General features: G+C 41.2%; 2 protein-coding genes across 4 annotated transcripts; one reads left to right on the top strand and one right to left on the bottom strand.

Annotated features, from left to right (window-relative positions):
- Positions 1 to 1,396: 1,396 nt before the first annotated feature.
- Positions 1,397 to 8,655, top strand: dcun1d5 (DCN1, defective in cullin neddylation 1, domain containing 5 (S. cerevisiae)). Its single transcript, XM_006627816.3, has 11 exons — positions 1,397 to 1,505; positions 3,257 to 3,313; positions 3,703 to 3,748; positions 3,835 to 3,943; positions 5,542 to 5,633; positions 6,194 to 6,264; positions 6,644 to 6,735; positions 6,900 to 7,008; positions 7,328 to 7,432; positions 7,708 to 7,810; positions 8,329 to 8,655. The coding sequence occupies exons 4-11, from the start codon at positions 3,873 to 3,875 to the stop codon at positions 8,382 to 8,384; spliced, it is 699 nt and encodes a 232-aa protein (XP_006627879.2). The 5' UTR covers positions 1,397 to 1,505; positions 3,257 to 3,313; positions 3,703 to 3,748; positions 3,835 to 3,872; the 3' UTR covers positions 8,385 to 8,655.
- Positions 8,656 to 8,751: 96 nt separating this feature from the next.
- LOC107076681 (uncharacterized) lies at positions 8,752 to 15,418 on the bottom strand. 3 transcript variants are annotated; one of them, XM_015341237.2, is made up of 5 exons: positions 15,321 to 15,418; positions 14,430 to 15,019; positions 13,197 to 13,366; positions 12,634 to 12,943; positions 8,752 to 11,929 (listed from the first exon to the last, which is right to left on the bottom strand). In XM_015341237.2, exons 2-5 carry the CDS (start codon positions 14,953 to 14,955, stop codon positions 10,212 to 10,214), a joined length of 2,724 nt encoding a protein of 907 aa, XP_015196723.2. In that variant the 5' UTR covers positions 14,956 to 15,019; positions 15,321 to 15,418; the 3' UTR covers positions 8,752 to 10,211. The 3 variants fall into 3 exon arrangements, with proteins under 3 accessions (XP_015196723.2, XP_015196722.2, XP_015196724.2); XM_015341236.2 differs by having other exon boundaries at positions 14,430 to 14,966; XM_015341238.2 differs by having other exon boundaries at positions 14,430 to 14,963.
- Positions 15,419 to 15,596: the final 178 nt, after the last annotated feature.

Genomic DNA, 15,596 nt, shown 5'->3' with positions numbered 1-15,596 from the left:
GGTGAATTTTGTCTGTAAAAGTTACAATTAACCTGTGATCCATTTATAGAGTATGATTTTGTTTGTTCTGTAGTATATACACTATTTGTAGCCTGGAATGCAAAGCAAACTTGAATTCCTAGGTTTTATGTTACATATACCAGTTGAATGTGTGCCACTACATAAGGTTAAAATGCTGTACAATTTTTTGAATGATAATCGTTTATGTATGGCTGTCTGGCTGAACTATTTTGATGTAATGCATTATTTCTGAATTTATTTTTTAAGTTGTATAATTTATTTTCTTGCAAAATAAACGGTAAAGAGGCTGTTGAATTGCTTGCTGCAATTATTTTGGTGAATTTGTATCTTTCTAGATCCTCTTACATCTCTTACAGTATATCTCAATCTTCCCTATATAAGATTAGAAGGAAGGCACACTCCTATAATTCTCCTAACATAAGCTTTTCTCCAGTTTTGACTTTTCTGTTTTTGTAAAAAGATGTAGTAATAGTGCTTCAGTTTTTTTTTTACATTCTAAAGAGTCATTTCTATAGAAGCATTTGATACATTTTTTTTCATGACGGGAAAATATGATTAGGTTAGACTCACCCAATATTTTACTTGTTTACATTCATTTATGGATGAGACCTCTAAAATAACTGTGAAATATGGTTCTATTCACAGCAGAATTAACCTCCAGCCTAATGCAAATTATTTATGTGCATATAAACACTAACGCAACTAATTTATGGCACTGAAATTGTGCACCTATCAATTGTTTATATAACACCTGACTTTATTTTAAAGATTTTGTTACTCTTCATGTACCTTGTCTTCTACTTCTTCTTTATAACCAACATTAGATCTTATTCTGATGATTAAAACTGTCACTATAATGATATGAATACCAAAGATTTTATTCCTGTTGAAAACACGAAAGTATGGGGAACATTTTTAGCCTATACACCGGATTAAGATCTAATGGTACTTAGTGCTGTAAATTCACTTATAATTAATCTCACGCATTTATATAGTTTTGAGGGGAGCTGCAAGATTATAGCTTGTAACACACTTTGCATTTTATAAATGCCTGTTAATCTATTTTTTTTTATTTTATGCAGTATTTTTTTTTCACATTTCCACAAACCAGTGCACTTGCATAAACGGGACCAACTAGTTTCAAGAATGCCGAGGGGGGCAAAATGCATCTATCACATAAAGCGAACTAATGAATTCTGCCACAAAATAAAGATTTAATTTTTTTTACATTTCCCCATCTATATAAAAGCAAACAGATTTTAAATACTTGATTTGGTTGTATTACCTGTGTTTGTATATGTTACAAATTAACTGACCTCCCCCTTTAAATGTGCAAAATGCTGTGACCTCAGAGGGTTGCTGTTGCCCCGGAAGGAAGGAGTTTGCAGTGCCGGTGTGAGAAAGTGTTACTCATTTCTGTGCTGGTGGATGGAGAGTTCGGTTGCTGTGCGGGCAAAAAGAAAACAAAGTGTCGGAATTAACTGGTTTGTACAATAAAATGTCTCAGGTTTTTACTTAGCTCAACAGTGAGTGCAAAACTTGTCGGATTGTACGGAAACTAACGACGGTATTTGCTCAATAAGTCCAGTCCTTTTTTCTTCTGCTGCTAGTGGTAGCTAAGTCTAGACTAAATATAGCCTGGAAAATGCTGGGACAGATCTTACTGAGAACGTTACAACCTTGTAAGAAAAACTATGAACTGCCGATTAAGACCTTGCGGGGATCGGTTTAACGGTTAAAGATACAAGTACTGTACAGCACGACGGTGAAGAAACAAAACTAATTACAGTCCTTCTTTTGCGGTGGGATATTTTCAGTTATGATTTCGTTGTTTGGCTAAAAAAGGATAGGTTATCCGATTTTGTTTCGCTACAGTGCAGGCCTGTATATTTTTGTTGCTTGAAAATGAATGTCTTGTTGATTATGGTACGTCAGCCCGTATAAACGCAGTAACGAATTACCGTGAAATACCTCGACAGACTGCAACGACTGGTGGATATTATTTTTCTGACTGGGTCTTCTCTGATAAATTGTGAAGCACGGGCAAGACGAAATGCCCGATCGTTTTCTTCACGCCAAAATGTGCAAATGTATTTGGACCTATAGGTAGCTCGGTTAAGTTGTTGGATTTTGCAGCAATACGTTTCTCACCATGAAGTGGTGACGCAGTTAGTTTTCAGGCTCAAATAAATATTCGAGAAAAGACTATACCTTTCTTAATAGAAATGTTATTGCGTACATCTGCCTTGCCAACTTGTCTTATTTTACTGCTTATGCGTGGGAAGTTAATATGGGTCTTTACATGAAAATGTTAGTTTTGGTTCAAATGCATAACGTTTCGTCGTGCAGCAAGATCTACGATATCGCCAGTGTCCCAGACTTGGGTGTCTTGGGGAAAAAAGAGTAATATTTTTACAACACAGTTGTCCATGTCGTATGTTCTTTCATTTAGTGTAAGAATCTTTGCCATATGAGTTAGACTTAAAATATACATTACATTTCCCTGTTCGTTGCGCAAACTTTAAACACGACGACGTAGTGTCGTGGTCCTGACCTGTTCACTTTAATCTTCCATGACTATTTAAATATAATTACTATTACAAGGAATTACTCACTTGTACAATAGTCTGATTTCTTTGGGGGGGAGGGGTGCGGAAACGTCTTGACGTGTAGATTGATGTGGTTTGGGGGTTCAAAGAGATTGAATGATTATTTTGTTCTTGAGACTAAAGCATCTTTATGGAGAGCTTCAACGAAAGGGAAAATCTGATTTTTTTAAAAAGGTTGAACTGTTAACATTATGATCTTAATTTCACAGTCGGCAAAGAAAAACTGTTACAAGCGTAGGGTTGTTAACCCAGTGTAGTGTCTAAATTCTGCTTTTGTCTTGCACAGTCTTGGGCTCCCTAAAATTACTAATTAACTGGTGAGGCAGTTTCTCACTTGTCCTCCTGATCTGCTTTGGAGTGGGGCTGCTGGTTTATACTGGCTGTCTGCATGTCACCCAGGTACTGTAAATGGGTGCTTCACTCCAGTGGAAGATCAAGTTGGTCATCTTATATATGTAGAGTGATTTGGGATGCTTTGGTTTTAAAGGGGCCACAGAAATGCACGAATGTCGTCTTGGTCGTATGTCCATTTTAGCTCAATCTAGTTATTTTCTCTACTCGGATGTTTAGGGCCTTCTAAGCCAGTGCTTGCTCTAACCATCTTTCTTTTTTGCTTTGTGTTTCAGAAGAAACTGTGCGTACTGGCTGACATTCAGCACGTATCTCAAACACTCGACAGGCTTGTATGTATTTTATCTTGGTTGTCAGAGCTACAGAAAGCAAAGGTTTTTTGAATAGCCACAACAGGGCATTCTGTTGGTGTCATTGTATCTGTAAATGAGGGAACCGGAACTTCAGTCTTTAATGGAAAACACTATTGGAGTCTGACCTTATTGTACTTATTTTCATCCGTCACTCTTTCGTGTTCGCTGTGTGCATGTGGTGTTGGGGTATGTTTTCTCTAAGAGAAAATATATGGAAAAGTTCTATAAATGAAAGTCAACCATCGTGGTAAGAATGCTTTTGAGGCTTTAGAACTGACGATCTTTATTTTGATACTACTTTACTCTTCAGAACTATTTGTAACCAGGTAACAGGTTATGTACTAATGTTCTTATTTCATGTCTCATAGAATTTATTAGAAGATTTGAATGGACAAGGTGACCAAAAATACATAGGTACCTCTTAATTTGCTAAGCTTTCCATCATTTGCACAAATCAGTCCTACATTTGCACTCATAAATGTATTTATTTTTTTTACCAGGACAGAGTCAGATAAGCAGAACGTCCACTCATTCCATAATGCCAGTGAAAAAGAAGAGAAAGTCTTCAGGTCCTGATGATTCTGGTCTAAGAAAATGCAAAATAACTAGGTAAGATTTCCATTGTCTGGTTTCCGTTTTGGATGGGACAGTTATCCTTAACGGAACATGATAAAGATTACTATATGTTCATTTTAGTAATTAGCACTTGTTAAACCATCAACAATTTAACTTTTATGTTAAGACTTTTATATAAAACACTTTCTGGCGAAATGTGATTTATACATGACTAATATATGTAAACAGAAACAATTCTTACATTTTCATTCAAAATAATCCATTGCGATATTTGTGATGAGGCTGGTTAGTAGCAGCAAATGATGTACCTTATTTTACATAAGAACATGCCGAAAAGAGACAAAACGTTTCGGCCGTGGAGCCTTTTAGGCTCCAGATTAACAGACATGAATGTAATTTAGAAGAAGATCACACAGATGCTTACAGTGAATTAGTCAGATTACTCTGACACCTGATCATCACTCGAAACAATAAATGGGAATCTATATGATGAAGAACATGCCCTCGAATCTCAGCATCTCTTGTTTTGTTGATGATTGTGTAATACTTTCCACTGCCCCCTTGTTGGAAACTGTTTTACAGCAGTGTGGAATATGTAACAATGAACTCTAATATCCTTTTATCTTAGATCAGGTCCATCCAACCACTGTGTCTGTACACTCTGATCTAGCACAGAAAGCATTCCTGGAACTTTTCCTCACTATTGTAACAATGTGGGAGTGTGAGGAGCCGTGGCAAACACCGGTAAAAGCCAACACCCCGTCTGAGGGGGCAGAGGCGGTGTGAGGCTAGCGAATTCCGCAAAAAAACAAAAAGGGAAAAGAAAAATGTCACTATTTAGTGGGGTCCAGCCTGGGGAAAAAGAATTGCATGGGACACTGGTAGCCAGTCTGGATTATCCCTATTAAGCGGGACCCAGACTGGAAGAAAAGGAGCATGAGGCCGAAAATAAAAGAATTCAACGTCTCCCAGTGGAGATACACGGCGGGACAGGAGAAAAGAAAAAGGAAAAAACGAAGGAAAAATGCGGCCTCAACGCACTCGTCGCAGTCCCCTCCGGGACAGTCGATGGAAGGTTCTCCCCTTGCGGGGGGCCTGCTCGTCCCTCCGGGGGGGTGCGCAGTAAAGGAGGTGCTCAGTCTTAGAGAGCCCTCACAGCTGCAGCTCATCCTTAATCAGCAAAGGGCAGCTGTGGTTGCTAAGGCAACGCGTCGCCGTCTATGCAGGGCCTCGCTTCCACACTGAACACGCCCCTGCGTTTTGCCACACTACACATTCCTGGATTAGGTTCATTCCTGCACATTTCCATTTCAGTGAAGCCAGAGAGTCAATGGTTAAACACAGCCTCCATGTTATTTGCTTTCTAGCATATGGAAGCATGCTTGGTCAGTCGAAGGCATTCGGCTTGGATTGACTTGGCTTCAAACCCTTTTTGGTTAATTGTGAATTTTTCAGTGCTCAGCAAATATTTTAGACAATGTGTATTGTGGTTTCTTGGAGAAGAAATAAATTGACACTCTTCCATTCTAACTACATTGTGTTTTGTGCTCTCTACATTTTTTTTATCAGCTTGGGATTGCATGATGTGACTTCTCAGTTTTAAAACAGTTCCTTGCACTTTTGTGGTCTAGCTTTTGCAGATCACAGGGCCCCGGTAGACTGATCAACATGGAAGACCACTTTTCAAGCAAGAAGTGCCTGTCCTGGTTTTATGAATATGCAGGTATATATAGTGCTGGCACTGAATGCCATCTCTCAAATGTGACTCATGATGCTTAAAACACTTGTCAAACATTTTAATCAGGATTTGTTAACGATTGTGCATCCGTATGAATAAAAACAGCAGCCAGTCATGTTGCAGAGGTACAATATGTTGCTTGTTGGATAGGGTTATCTGCATTGTCTTTAGCTGGTATTTGTTGTTATTGAAATTAAATATTTTACTTATCATACCCACTTTAAGGTTTTCAGCATTTCCATTTAAATTGGAAAATATTTATTATATTGCTTTGTAGGTAGGTGTATATAGGCTTGTGTATCCTAAGAAACAATTTCTAAGATATAGTCAAAGTAGGTTTGTAGCCAAGTCCACAAACTTGAGAATGTATTGATTTCAAGATGTGGAGTTAATGTATTAATTACAAAGAGTCAGCTTATTTTTGTATTATTTATGCTTTATAATGATTTTGGGCATATGTTCCTTCTTTTCCATTTCCATATTTGAGGTTGGTTAATAATAAATAAAAGAAGTCAGGTTAAGCAATCTTTCTTTTTTTGTCAAAGGTCCAGATGAAATTGTAGGTCCAGAAGGCATGGAAAAATTTTGTGAAGACATTGGTGTGGAGCCTGAAAATGTGAGTTACACCTGGAAAGTCTGTGGGTGTCATTTTCCAAATGCAGCAAGCAGTTGTGACCAGTTATTTGGTCTATAAAGTACAATTTCCTAAGGAAAAATAAAAAAGTATATAGTCCACAAGTTTAACTGTTAATCTAAATTTCTTACAACACAGAAATCTGTTTTCTATAGAATTATCGTAAGTAGCAAATCAGCAGTTGTATTTCTTGATCTTTAGAATGCTTACCTGAGCCAGTTTTAATTTAACCCTTGCTGGTGTTTTACCCTTTTTTAATTTATGCTTTAACTAAAAGATACATTTTAAATGCATCTGTTCCATTGCCATTTAAGTCTTCCTCCTTGAGTTAATATGTGGGTCTTAAAATGTGTTTTTTCAGATTATCATGCTGGTTTTAGCCTGGAAACTAGAAGCGCCAAATATGGGATTTTTCACCAAGGAAGAATGGCTAAAGGGAATGACCTTGCTACAGTAGGCATCTGTTAACTGTATTTGCATATGCACTACATTTTGAAAATCTGTTTTGGCAGATGCAAGATTTTTTTTTATTTTAGTTGTGAGTTGCATGTTTTAGATATACAGTTGTACTGATTTTGAAGTGTAATGCTGAAGATCTTTTTTTTCTACTCTGCTAGATGTGACTGTACAGAAAGGTTGCAGAATAAGCTTGATTATTTGAGATCCCAACTCAACGATAGTACGGCTTTCAAGAATATTTACAGATATGCCTTTGACTTTGCTAGGGTGAGTACTGTACCATAGTTTATCCCCGCCAACCCATTGGTTTCAAATGATTACAAGGCAATAAAGGACTTCACTTTAGAAGACTGGTCTGAGCTCAATATCTTTGAGCTCATATAACACAATTCATTTTCAAATTTGGGGATTATTTCTACTATTTAAGGAACATGGAGTATTGTAAGGATGTTTGTCTTTTTTAATGTCCACGTTCCTGGACATTGGGCATTGTGGACATTAGCCAACCTGCAGGTGAATGGCAGCGTGTTTTCAATCGGAAGTTCTTATCGATCATTGAAGGTTCTGTTGCACGTCTTCTCCTCAGGACAAAGACCAGCGCAGCCTTGACATCGACACTGCCAAGTCTATGCTAGCTCTGCTACTAGGAAGAACCTGGCCTCTCTTCCCAGTGTTTCTTCAGTTTTTGGAGGTTTGTCAGTTGTTGTTTTTTTTTCTCTTTTTACATCAGCGTTATGATGAGCCAGAAGGATTAAAAATATTTGGTTGAGGGTTAAGCCTCATATTTGAGTATATGCTACAGGAATGTATTGCAGCACCTGAGGTGCTTCAGCGTGGTTCGTTTAAGCCTCATTACATTATAAATAAGATGCTGAATATGTAGTTGCCCTTTATCAAAGGAGATCTGAATTATATTTTTTGAAAGTATTAATTGTGTTTTCTGCTGTTTTACTTGTTCTCTTTAAGCAATCAAAATACAAAGTAATGAACAAGGATCAGTGGTACAATGTCTTAGAGTTCAGCAGGACAGTCCATCCAGATCTCGGTAACTACGATGAAGATGGAGCATGTAAGTAAATATTCTCTGTATATCCAGAAACTAGGAAAAATTAATATAATAGTACTCTCCCTAGGGCTTTTCTCACGTAGGAAATGCATTGCAACCCTGACACACCAATGGAGTTATAACCTGAAACAGGAGACATTTATTCTTTTACTATAAATACTGATGGCTTGGAAAGAAGAGTATTATGACCACTGAGAAAAGGCCATTTTGAATAAAAGTTTAAAAAAAAAAGGATACCAGATTATACATTCAATATACAAACAACACTGAGCCAAATATTCATTTGTTCAAAAGATGTATAATTAAATCCCTAATTACAGAGTTGTTTATGGTTGTTAAGTTCACATAGACACACATAAACAACATTCTGAAATTATCAGTGCATTGATACCAGCAACAGCCATTTTTGCGATTGTCGTTTTTGAGAGAGAGAAAAAAAAACCTGCATCATTTCTATGAGAATAAATCCCCAGCATTCTCTTATCTTGTATTTTACTGCTCCTTCTGCCCCCTCCCCGCAGGGCCAGTTCTTCTAGACGAGTTTGTGGAGTGGCAAAAAGCTCGACTGGCATCATAGCAGGTGCAGAGCACATGTGGATGTTTTCTGTCGGTTCAGAAGGCACACCTCCAAGGACAGTGGAAAAGCCACCAGCCCCGGATTTATCGCTCTGAAGAGACTTTTACAGTGTTAATTGCTTCAAAAGGGGGGAGCCTTTGTGTTTCACGTCTGTCAAGACCGCGCAGACCCAGTGCTGAGCCATCAGCGGGGATTTTCTTTTTCCTTTTTCTCGAGTCTTACCTTGTTTATAGTATATGTTTTCAGAACAGGAATAAAGAATGGAATTGTACCTCTTTTGTGTTTCCTTTGGCCTATTCTGGGAAGTTTTTAAAGGTGGGAATGTCCGCAAATGGGAAGGTCTGTTTTGGCAGGAATATCGAGTTGATGATGGGATAAACTGAGGAAAGTAGAAGGTTTCTGATATGGGTCACATTTTGTTTAAATTTGATTTTTAGAAAAAATGCAGGGCAGTCCTCGGACTGCTTGGGTTTTAATTTACTTTTGAGATGAGCATGTGGAATTAAGCCAAAATCTTTATTTGGCAGAAGCCATTCTGTCTCTTGATCAGTGTAGAAGGACTTTTATTTATGATGCTTTTAAACATTTGATTCCATTCTATCAGTACATATTCATCTTGTAGGGGTAATGTTAAACACAACCCCTTGTAATTATTGGAAAGCAATTTAACAGCGTTGTAACATTTTTCTTGGTATGAGTCTAACTACACAAGCTTAAATGTTTTAATCAAAAGTTATTCTGCAGACCCCCAATCACTTCCTGTGAAAGGCAATACGGTTTACAGTTAGAAATGTATTTTGCGGATTTTATGCAAGCCTGCCATCTAGTGGCTGGAAGTGGGAATCTTTTGCCTAGTTAAAACTTTTTAACTAAAACATTTCCGAAATTAATAATAATAATTGCTTACACTTAGCACTTTTCTGGACACTCCACTCAAAGCGCTTTACAGGTAATGGGGACTCCCCTCCGCCATCACCAATGTGCAGCATCCACCTGGATGATGCGACGGCAGCCATAGTGTGCCAGAACGCTCACCGCACATCAGATATCAGTAAGGAGGAGAGCAGAGTAATGTAGCCAATTCATAGATGGGGATTATTAGGAGGCCATGATTGGTAAGGGCCAATGGGAAATTTGGCCAGGACGCCGGGGTTACACCCCTACTCTTTTTGAGAAACGCCCTGGGATTTTTAATGACCAGAGAGAGTCAGGACCTCGGATTTAAGTCTCATCCGAAGGACGGCCCCTGTTTACAGTATAGTGTCCCCATCACTATACTGGGGGATTAGGACCCACGTGGACTGCAGGGTGAGCGCCCCCTGCTGGCCCCACTAACACCTCTTCCAGCAGCAACCTTAGTTTTTCCCAGGAGGTCTCCTATCCAGGTACTGACCAGGCTCACATCTGCTTAGCTTCAGTGGGTTGCCAGTTGTGAGCTGCAGGGTGATATGGCTATATATGGTTAATATGGTGATATTAACAGAAAAACGCTATAAATCTGTTCCAAATATTACCACATAAGGGACCTGAAGCACTGAAGTAGTTATTAGTAACACTGATAAAGTCTACGAATACCACTGTAAACCGCTGTCATTCATATTTCATAACCACTACTTTATCACATTGCAATTTACCGTTGTATAAACCATTACCTGTTTACAAATTAAATAAGCAATAATTGAGTTTTGTGTATTCATGCAAGGAAACTAACCTTTGTTCAAATCAAGCAATAGTAGGTACGACTACAGGTAAGTAAATTTGAATTAAACATTTGACGCTTTTTAATGGAGGTATCCCTTTTCAATTAAAGTGTATGACCAAATTCATTTAGATTGTGAGTTTGAAGAGGGGGGAGTCAACAGGGGAATGTTTTGAGTGTTCAGTGGTCTGACCCGTTTCCGCAGTCATTATTGCGTTCAGTCGTGTCAGGGACAGCGATCTCTGTTTCAGCCGGGGCGTGTTCCTGTATTCATCAGGATCTTTGATATGACCGTAGAGCTTGCCTTCCTCATCATAGTTGTAGAGCTTAATGACTCGGCGCTTGGCCACCCTTGCCTGCTTCTTGCCATTATCTTCTCTCTCCTCCTGAAATTTATTTTCTTCATTTTCGTTCATGCTGTGTTCTTGGTTTGTGGGGTGTCCTTCCTCCCTCTCTGTCTCAGAATCCTCTTCGGGGCTGCTCTGGCCACTGACTGCTCTGCAGACAGCATTTCCTTCCCCTGTTTCTTCCTCGTCCCTGAGGGGATTACTGCAGATCCCAAAAGTCTGGCTCACCTTGGCTCTAGCATCTTGATCTTTTTCACTGGTTGTTTCCTCTCGCACACGAGATCCTGTGGATCCTGTGTCATCATCTTCAGAAGCTCCCTTCCACCTGCGCAATTCCTCTGAGCTCGGTCTCGTACTAAGATGGGAATGATCTGTCTTGCTTACATCATTTTCTGCTGGCATTTCAAATTTGATTTCAGCAGGCAGTGTGGATGGCCTCTCCTGTGGCACAGCTGAGAGGGGGACTGTCTTGAAATGGGTGTCTTTATTTGGAGAAAGGGCATCGGCAGTCTGTGAGCCAACCACCTTGAAAACGTCTTCCACAGGGAAAACGATGTATTCTCCTTCCTCCTTTCTCTCCTCTGGTGCCGCTGTGCTTCCAAAGGAGTCTAACGTCATGCTGTTTTTGGGAGAGCGTACTGGAGCAGAGCTTTCTATATCTGTGCTTCCTTTGCCTCCTTGACCTTCGGAGGATGCTGTCTCAAGCTCTTCGTATCGAGCCGAAATGTTTTGCGAGAATTCACTCCTTCCCAAACCGGCACTGGATGGGGAGACAGGCACACCGGTGTTTTCTGGCTTCCCATCACTTGGTTTTGAATTTGCTCTACTCTCAGGGTGTGCGTACAAGGTGTTTGTGCTCAAAGGTGGCTTTTCCAGTGTGGCATCAACCACGCAAGGTTCTTTTGAAACATCACCCACCCTGGGAGCACGGGAATCATGGACATTCAGGGTGTTTGTGGTCAGAGTAACTCCCTGCTTTGCACTTCTAACCAAGGAAAGACTCTCATAGACCACTGTAGCCTCTGAGTCCTCACTATGACCCATAACTGGGTTTTCATATTGATGCGGCAGAGTGTCCAGTTTCATGTTTGAGTCACCTCTGATATTTTTTTGCGGATTCATGTTCTTACAGCATCTGTTTAAATAAGACCTGCTGAAGGCACCAAGCACAAATCCACCTAGAAAGCTAAGAGCTACCGAAACAGCGACAGCAGACATGAAGTCTCTTTCAGAGACAGTGTCTTCATTTCTACTTGCTTCTCTCGTTTTCCTCAGATTCACTCCTTTAACATCGCGCGTTTCCCCAAAATCAACTCTGTACGGAACAATTGTTTTTTGTTCTCTTTCACTAAATAAACAGTAATACAGCCCAGTGTGAAAAACCACAGGCTTCACAATCCTTAAACTTCCATCTCTCAAAACCTTAACAGGATCCCAGCTGCTGTAACTGGCATTTTTCTTCAGTTGTCCCCATGGAGTCTGCCAGTACAGAATTTGTCCTAGAAATGAAGACAAATAAAGATCAGGTTGTCAGTTGTCATAACCAAATTGCCAAATGCCTTGTGTCAATGGGTAATCGTTATCCATGTTTGAACATGGCTTCAGCTATAGCATTCTGCAATTCACAACTGGCAGCCCACTGAAGCTCAGCAGGTGTGAGCCTGGTCAGTACCTGGATGGGAGACCTCTTGGGGAAAAACTAAGGTTGCTGCTGGAAGAGGTGTTAGTGGGACCAATAGGCCCACTCAGCAATCTGCTTGTGTCCTACTGCTCCAGTATAGTGAGGGGGACACTATACTGTGAAAAGGTACTGTCTTGAGATGTAAAACCAAGCTCCTGATTCTCTGTGGTCATTAAAAAATGTTTAAAAGAATAGGGGTATTTACCCCAGTGTCCTGACCAAATTTCCCCCTAGCCTTTATCAATCATGGCCTCCTAATAATCCCCATCTATGAGTCAGTTTCATCACCCTGTTTTCCTCCCCACTGAAACTATCATTTATCGTATGATATCTGTCAGTGATAGCGGGTGTGTGGTGAGCGTTCTGGCGCACTGTGGCTGCTATCATCCAGGTGAGTGCTGCACATTGGTGGTGGCGGAGGGGAGTCTCCATGACCTATCAAGCCCTTTGAGGGGAGTGTCCAGAAATGCTCTTTTAAGAGTGTAAGGATTATTTTCCATTCCTCCAGCTGATTTCTCTTACCTTCCTGGCTGGCTGTCTTACATGCCAGCGTCAGGCCCCGGTCCGCTGGGAGCTGAACTGTGAGGAGGGGGGAGACCCGTAGGGGCCTGCGGCACGTCCTGCGCCCACCCCTCGGTGCTGGCGGCTGGAGGCCCTGTAGGGGCTCTCCTTGGCACCGCGGCCAGGCGGGCACCTGCACTTTCAGCTCCTGCAGCCTGCGGTCGCGCACCCAGGTGTTACCGCCCAGAACTACATCTGCTCCCCGCTCCCAGAGCTCTTGTAGGGCAGCAGGGGGAACGGTTCCCAGCATGTTGCAGCTCAGATTCAGCCTCTGGAAGTGAAGAAAAGACCTAATATGAAATCAACAGCATGCAAAAATCCCAGAAGCTCAATATCTGGCTCTAATACTGTTGCGCCTTCATTATAATTGCATTACAACTGCTTCATATCCTTCCTCCCCGGTTCTCTCTGGTTAATTTGTGTTTTTTTTCTCTTTATCTCTTTATACTGTTTATTGTCTGTTTCAGTCCATATCCCCCCCCCCCCTTCTTTATAAAACCAGTCCTGAGGCGTAAACACTTCACCTGAAGTTTCCCTAGGCCTTCGAATGCATCTTCGGCCACTCTGGAAATGGCGTTGTGCTCCAAGTGCAGAACAGCCAGATCTCGACACGGCCGGAGATCGCCGGAATCAATCGACATGATCCGATTGTGAGAGAGAGACAGGACCCTGAGGGAAGGTGTCCTCTTCAGTGCTGCAAATGCAAAGCTGATAATTATTCCATATTGGCAATTCCACTCCTTCCCTCAGGCAGCGTTCAGTTGAGGCTGGACCTCTGCTCGCTGTACCCAGGACTAAATCTCAGGCTTTGGGTGACTGTACTTTTTCTCTCCCTGCCCCATGGTCGTGGAATGCCCTTCCCCCGATTCTCTGAGAGACAAATTCTTTTACTCCCTTCAAATCTAAACTCAAAAATCACCCTTTTACCAGGCTCATGTGTGATTGCACTGTATTCTAACCTGTATATTCTTGTTCTTTTTTTGTACTTTTTAATTTTTTTTCTTTATCACTATGTACAGCATCCTTGGGTCTTATAAATAAAAGTTATGAGGATGATCTTACACAGAAGAAATATCTCACACGATCGTTCAGCTTCTGTGGAACCAGCAGAGGTTTTCCTTCCTCGTGAATTGTATTTGCGTCTAAAGGGTCCTTTGCAGACACAACCGTTAAAGAATATGCTTGTACTGGGAGAGGTGTATTCACAGCAACTTTCACCAAGGCACTAGGATAGCCATTTAGAATGATTGACACTGAGCACTAAAGACACATTTACTAGCAGTGTTAGCAATGAACTCTTGGAATAAAACATTCTTTCAGTAAAGGCAGCATGATGTGCTGCAATGAGGGAGAAAGCGAGCATTACAGATGTAATTGGAGATGTCCTTTGCTATGTGGGTGGTAATGTGGAACAATGCCAATTAGCACACTGTGGTAAAACGATGAAGAATGGCTTGCATTTAATGTTACATATGTCATTCAGTGGGTGACAAGACAGGGCATCCTGACATTAGCTAACGCTAATTTAAATCAAGGAGACGAAATGAAGGACTGAAGGCAGAATAATGAGAACCAAATGGGTTTTGGCATGGCTGAATGGATAGCTTCATTACACGCCTTTCCCTTAAGACAGAACAACTTGTTTGCTTAATTGCAAATCAAAAAGTCTGCAATGCGATAAGCAGCAGCTTGGAGTGGTTCCAAATTGTGTGCCCCTCTCTTGAGAAGCTGCGCTGGAGATTCGGCTGCTCGCTTACCTTGTGGGACGCTAACCAGGCTGTTGTCTTGCAGCCATAATTCTTCCACCCCGGCGAGGCTGTCAAATGCAGAGGGGGGAATGTTCACTATGGCATTGTGTCCCAGGTGCAGCTCCGTCAGCGCAACCAGGCCCCGCCAGGGCCCGTGCTGCAAGGCCCCCAGCCGGTTCCTGCTCAGGTCGAGCACTTCCAGGTTAACGAAGCCGGCCAAAGCCCCATCTTGGATTTCGTTGATCCAGTTGCGGCTGAGGTTGAGCCTGACGGTGCTTGGCGCCAGCGGAGGGAAGTCTGACTGCAGTACGCGGGTGATCCTGTTGGAGCTGAGCTCGATGGCGGAGGCTTGGGTGGGCAGGTTGGCGGGGACTGTCTGCAAGCCCCGGGAACGGCAGTTCACCTCCGTGACATTTCCCCCAAGCCTCTTCCATTCACAGGGAGCGAGCGAGTCTGGTGCAGTGACCCCACCATCGGCACAAAGGAGGCAGAAGAACAGGATGAGGTCAGAGCTTCGTAGGGTGATGGCCTCCATATTCCTTTCTTCTAGAACAGATGTGTTTGTGAAGAGAAACCTTAATTCAAGTATCCCATATTTCCTGTACAATACACAGTAGCCTGTTGGCTATCAGATGACAACTATCAGCTGAAAAAACACATACGTAACAAAATACAGCCTCTTTTTTATCATGTGGAAATTTCAAAAATATTATTAGCTTCATTTTGTTTTGCATATTGGGAACTGATTTACTTTTGTGTAATACAGCAAACTTCAGCTCTGGAAAAATTCTTAATTCATTAATACATTTATGTTAATGCATTGATATTTGGTTAGCTGTTGCCACAACTGCATTATGCCCAGATGTTCAAGATACAGCAAACAAATAGGTTATGACTTACCGTCAGGTTCACTTTAAAAAATGTAAAACCAAGAAATACACCTGCAAACTGAATTTAGCGGCTGAGATTGCCCAGATCAGGCCGTATCCCTCTGGGATGTTTTTTCCTTTTTCTTTCAGGGGTATAAAGTGCACTTTTCACATGATACTTCTTGTGTCCTGCTCCATCCTTACAGTTAAAAATTAACCTCTTTTAACATCAGTAAGTGATTAAGGAACTGTGATTCACTGTTTTCTGTACACAACGCAGTGTGTCTTGTCACCTCTTTATCTGAAC

Source organism: Lepisosteus oculatus, chromosome 5 (genome assembly GCF_040954835.1).
Source record: "Lepisosteus oculatus isolate fLepOcu1 chromosome 5, fLepOcu1.hap2, whole genome shotgun sequence".
Lineage (NCBI taxonomy): Eukaryota > Metazoa > Chordata > Actinopteri > Semionotiformes > Lepisosteidae > Lepisosteus > Lepisosteus oculatus.
The sequence above is the reverse complement of the archived record's forward strand: the minus strand, read 5'-3'. Positions and strand labels throughout refer to the sequence as shown.

Bases quoted from the DNA above. Each gene is read 5' to 3' on its own strand.
- dcun1d5 (XM_006627816.3), top strand. From the start codon at position 3,873: ATGCCAGTGAAAAAGAAGAGAAAGTCTTCAGGTCCTGATGATTCTGGT. The intron at 5,634-6,193 runs GTATATATAGTG...TTTTTGTCAAAG, and splicing joins CTGGTTTTATGAATATGCAG to GTCCAGATGAAATTGTAGGT. The intron at 6,265-6,643 runs GTGAGTTACACC...GTGTTTTTTCAG, and splicing joins TTGGTGTGGAGCCTGAAAAT to ATTATCATGCTGGTTTTAGC.
- LOC107076681 (XM_015341237.2), bottom strand. From the start codon at position 14,955: ATGGAGGCCATCACCCTACGAAGCTCTGACCTCATCCTGTTCTTCTGC. The intron at 12,944-13,196 runs GTGAAGTGTTTA...CTTCACTTCCAG, and splicing joins AAGGCCTAGGGAAACTTCAG to AGGCTGAATCTGAGCTGCAA. The intron at 11,930-12,633 runs GTAAGAGAAATC...CTTCATTTCTAG, and splicing joins TAAGACAGCCAGCCAGGAAG to GACAAATTCTGTACTGGCAG.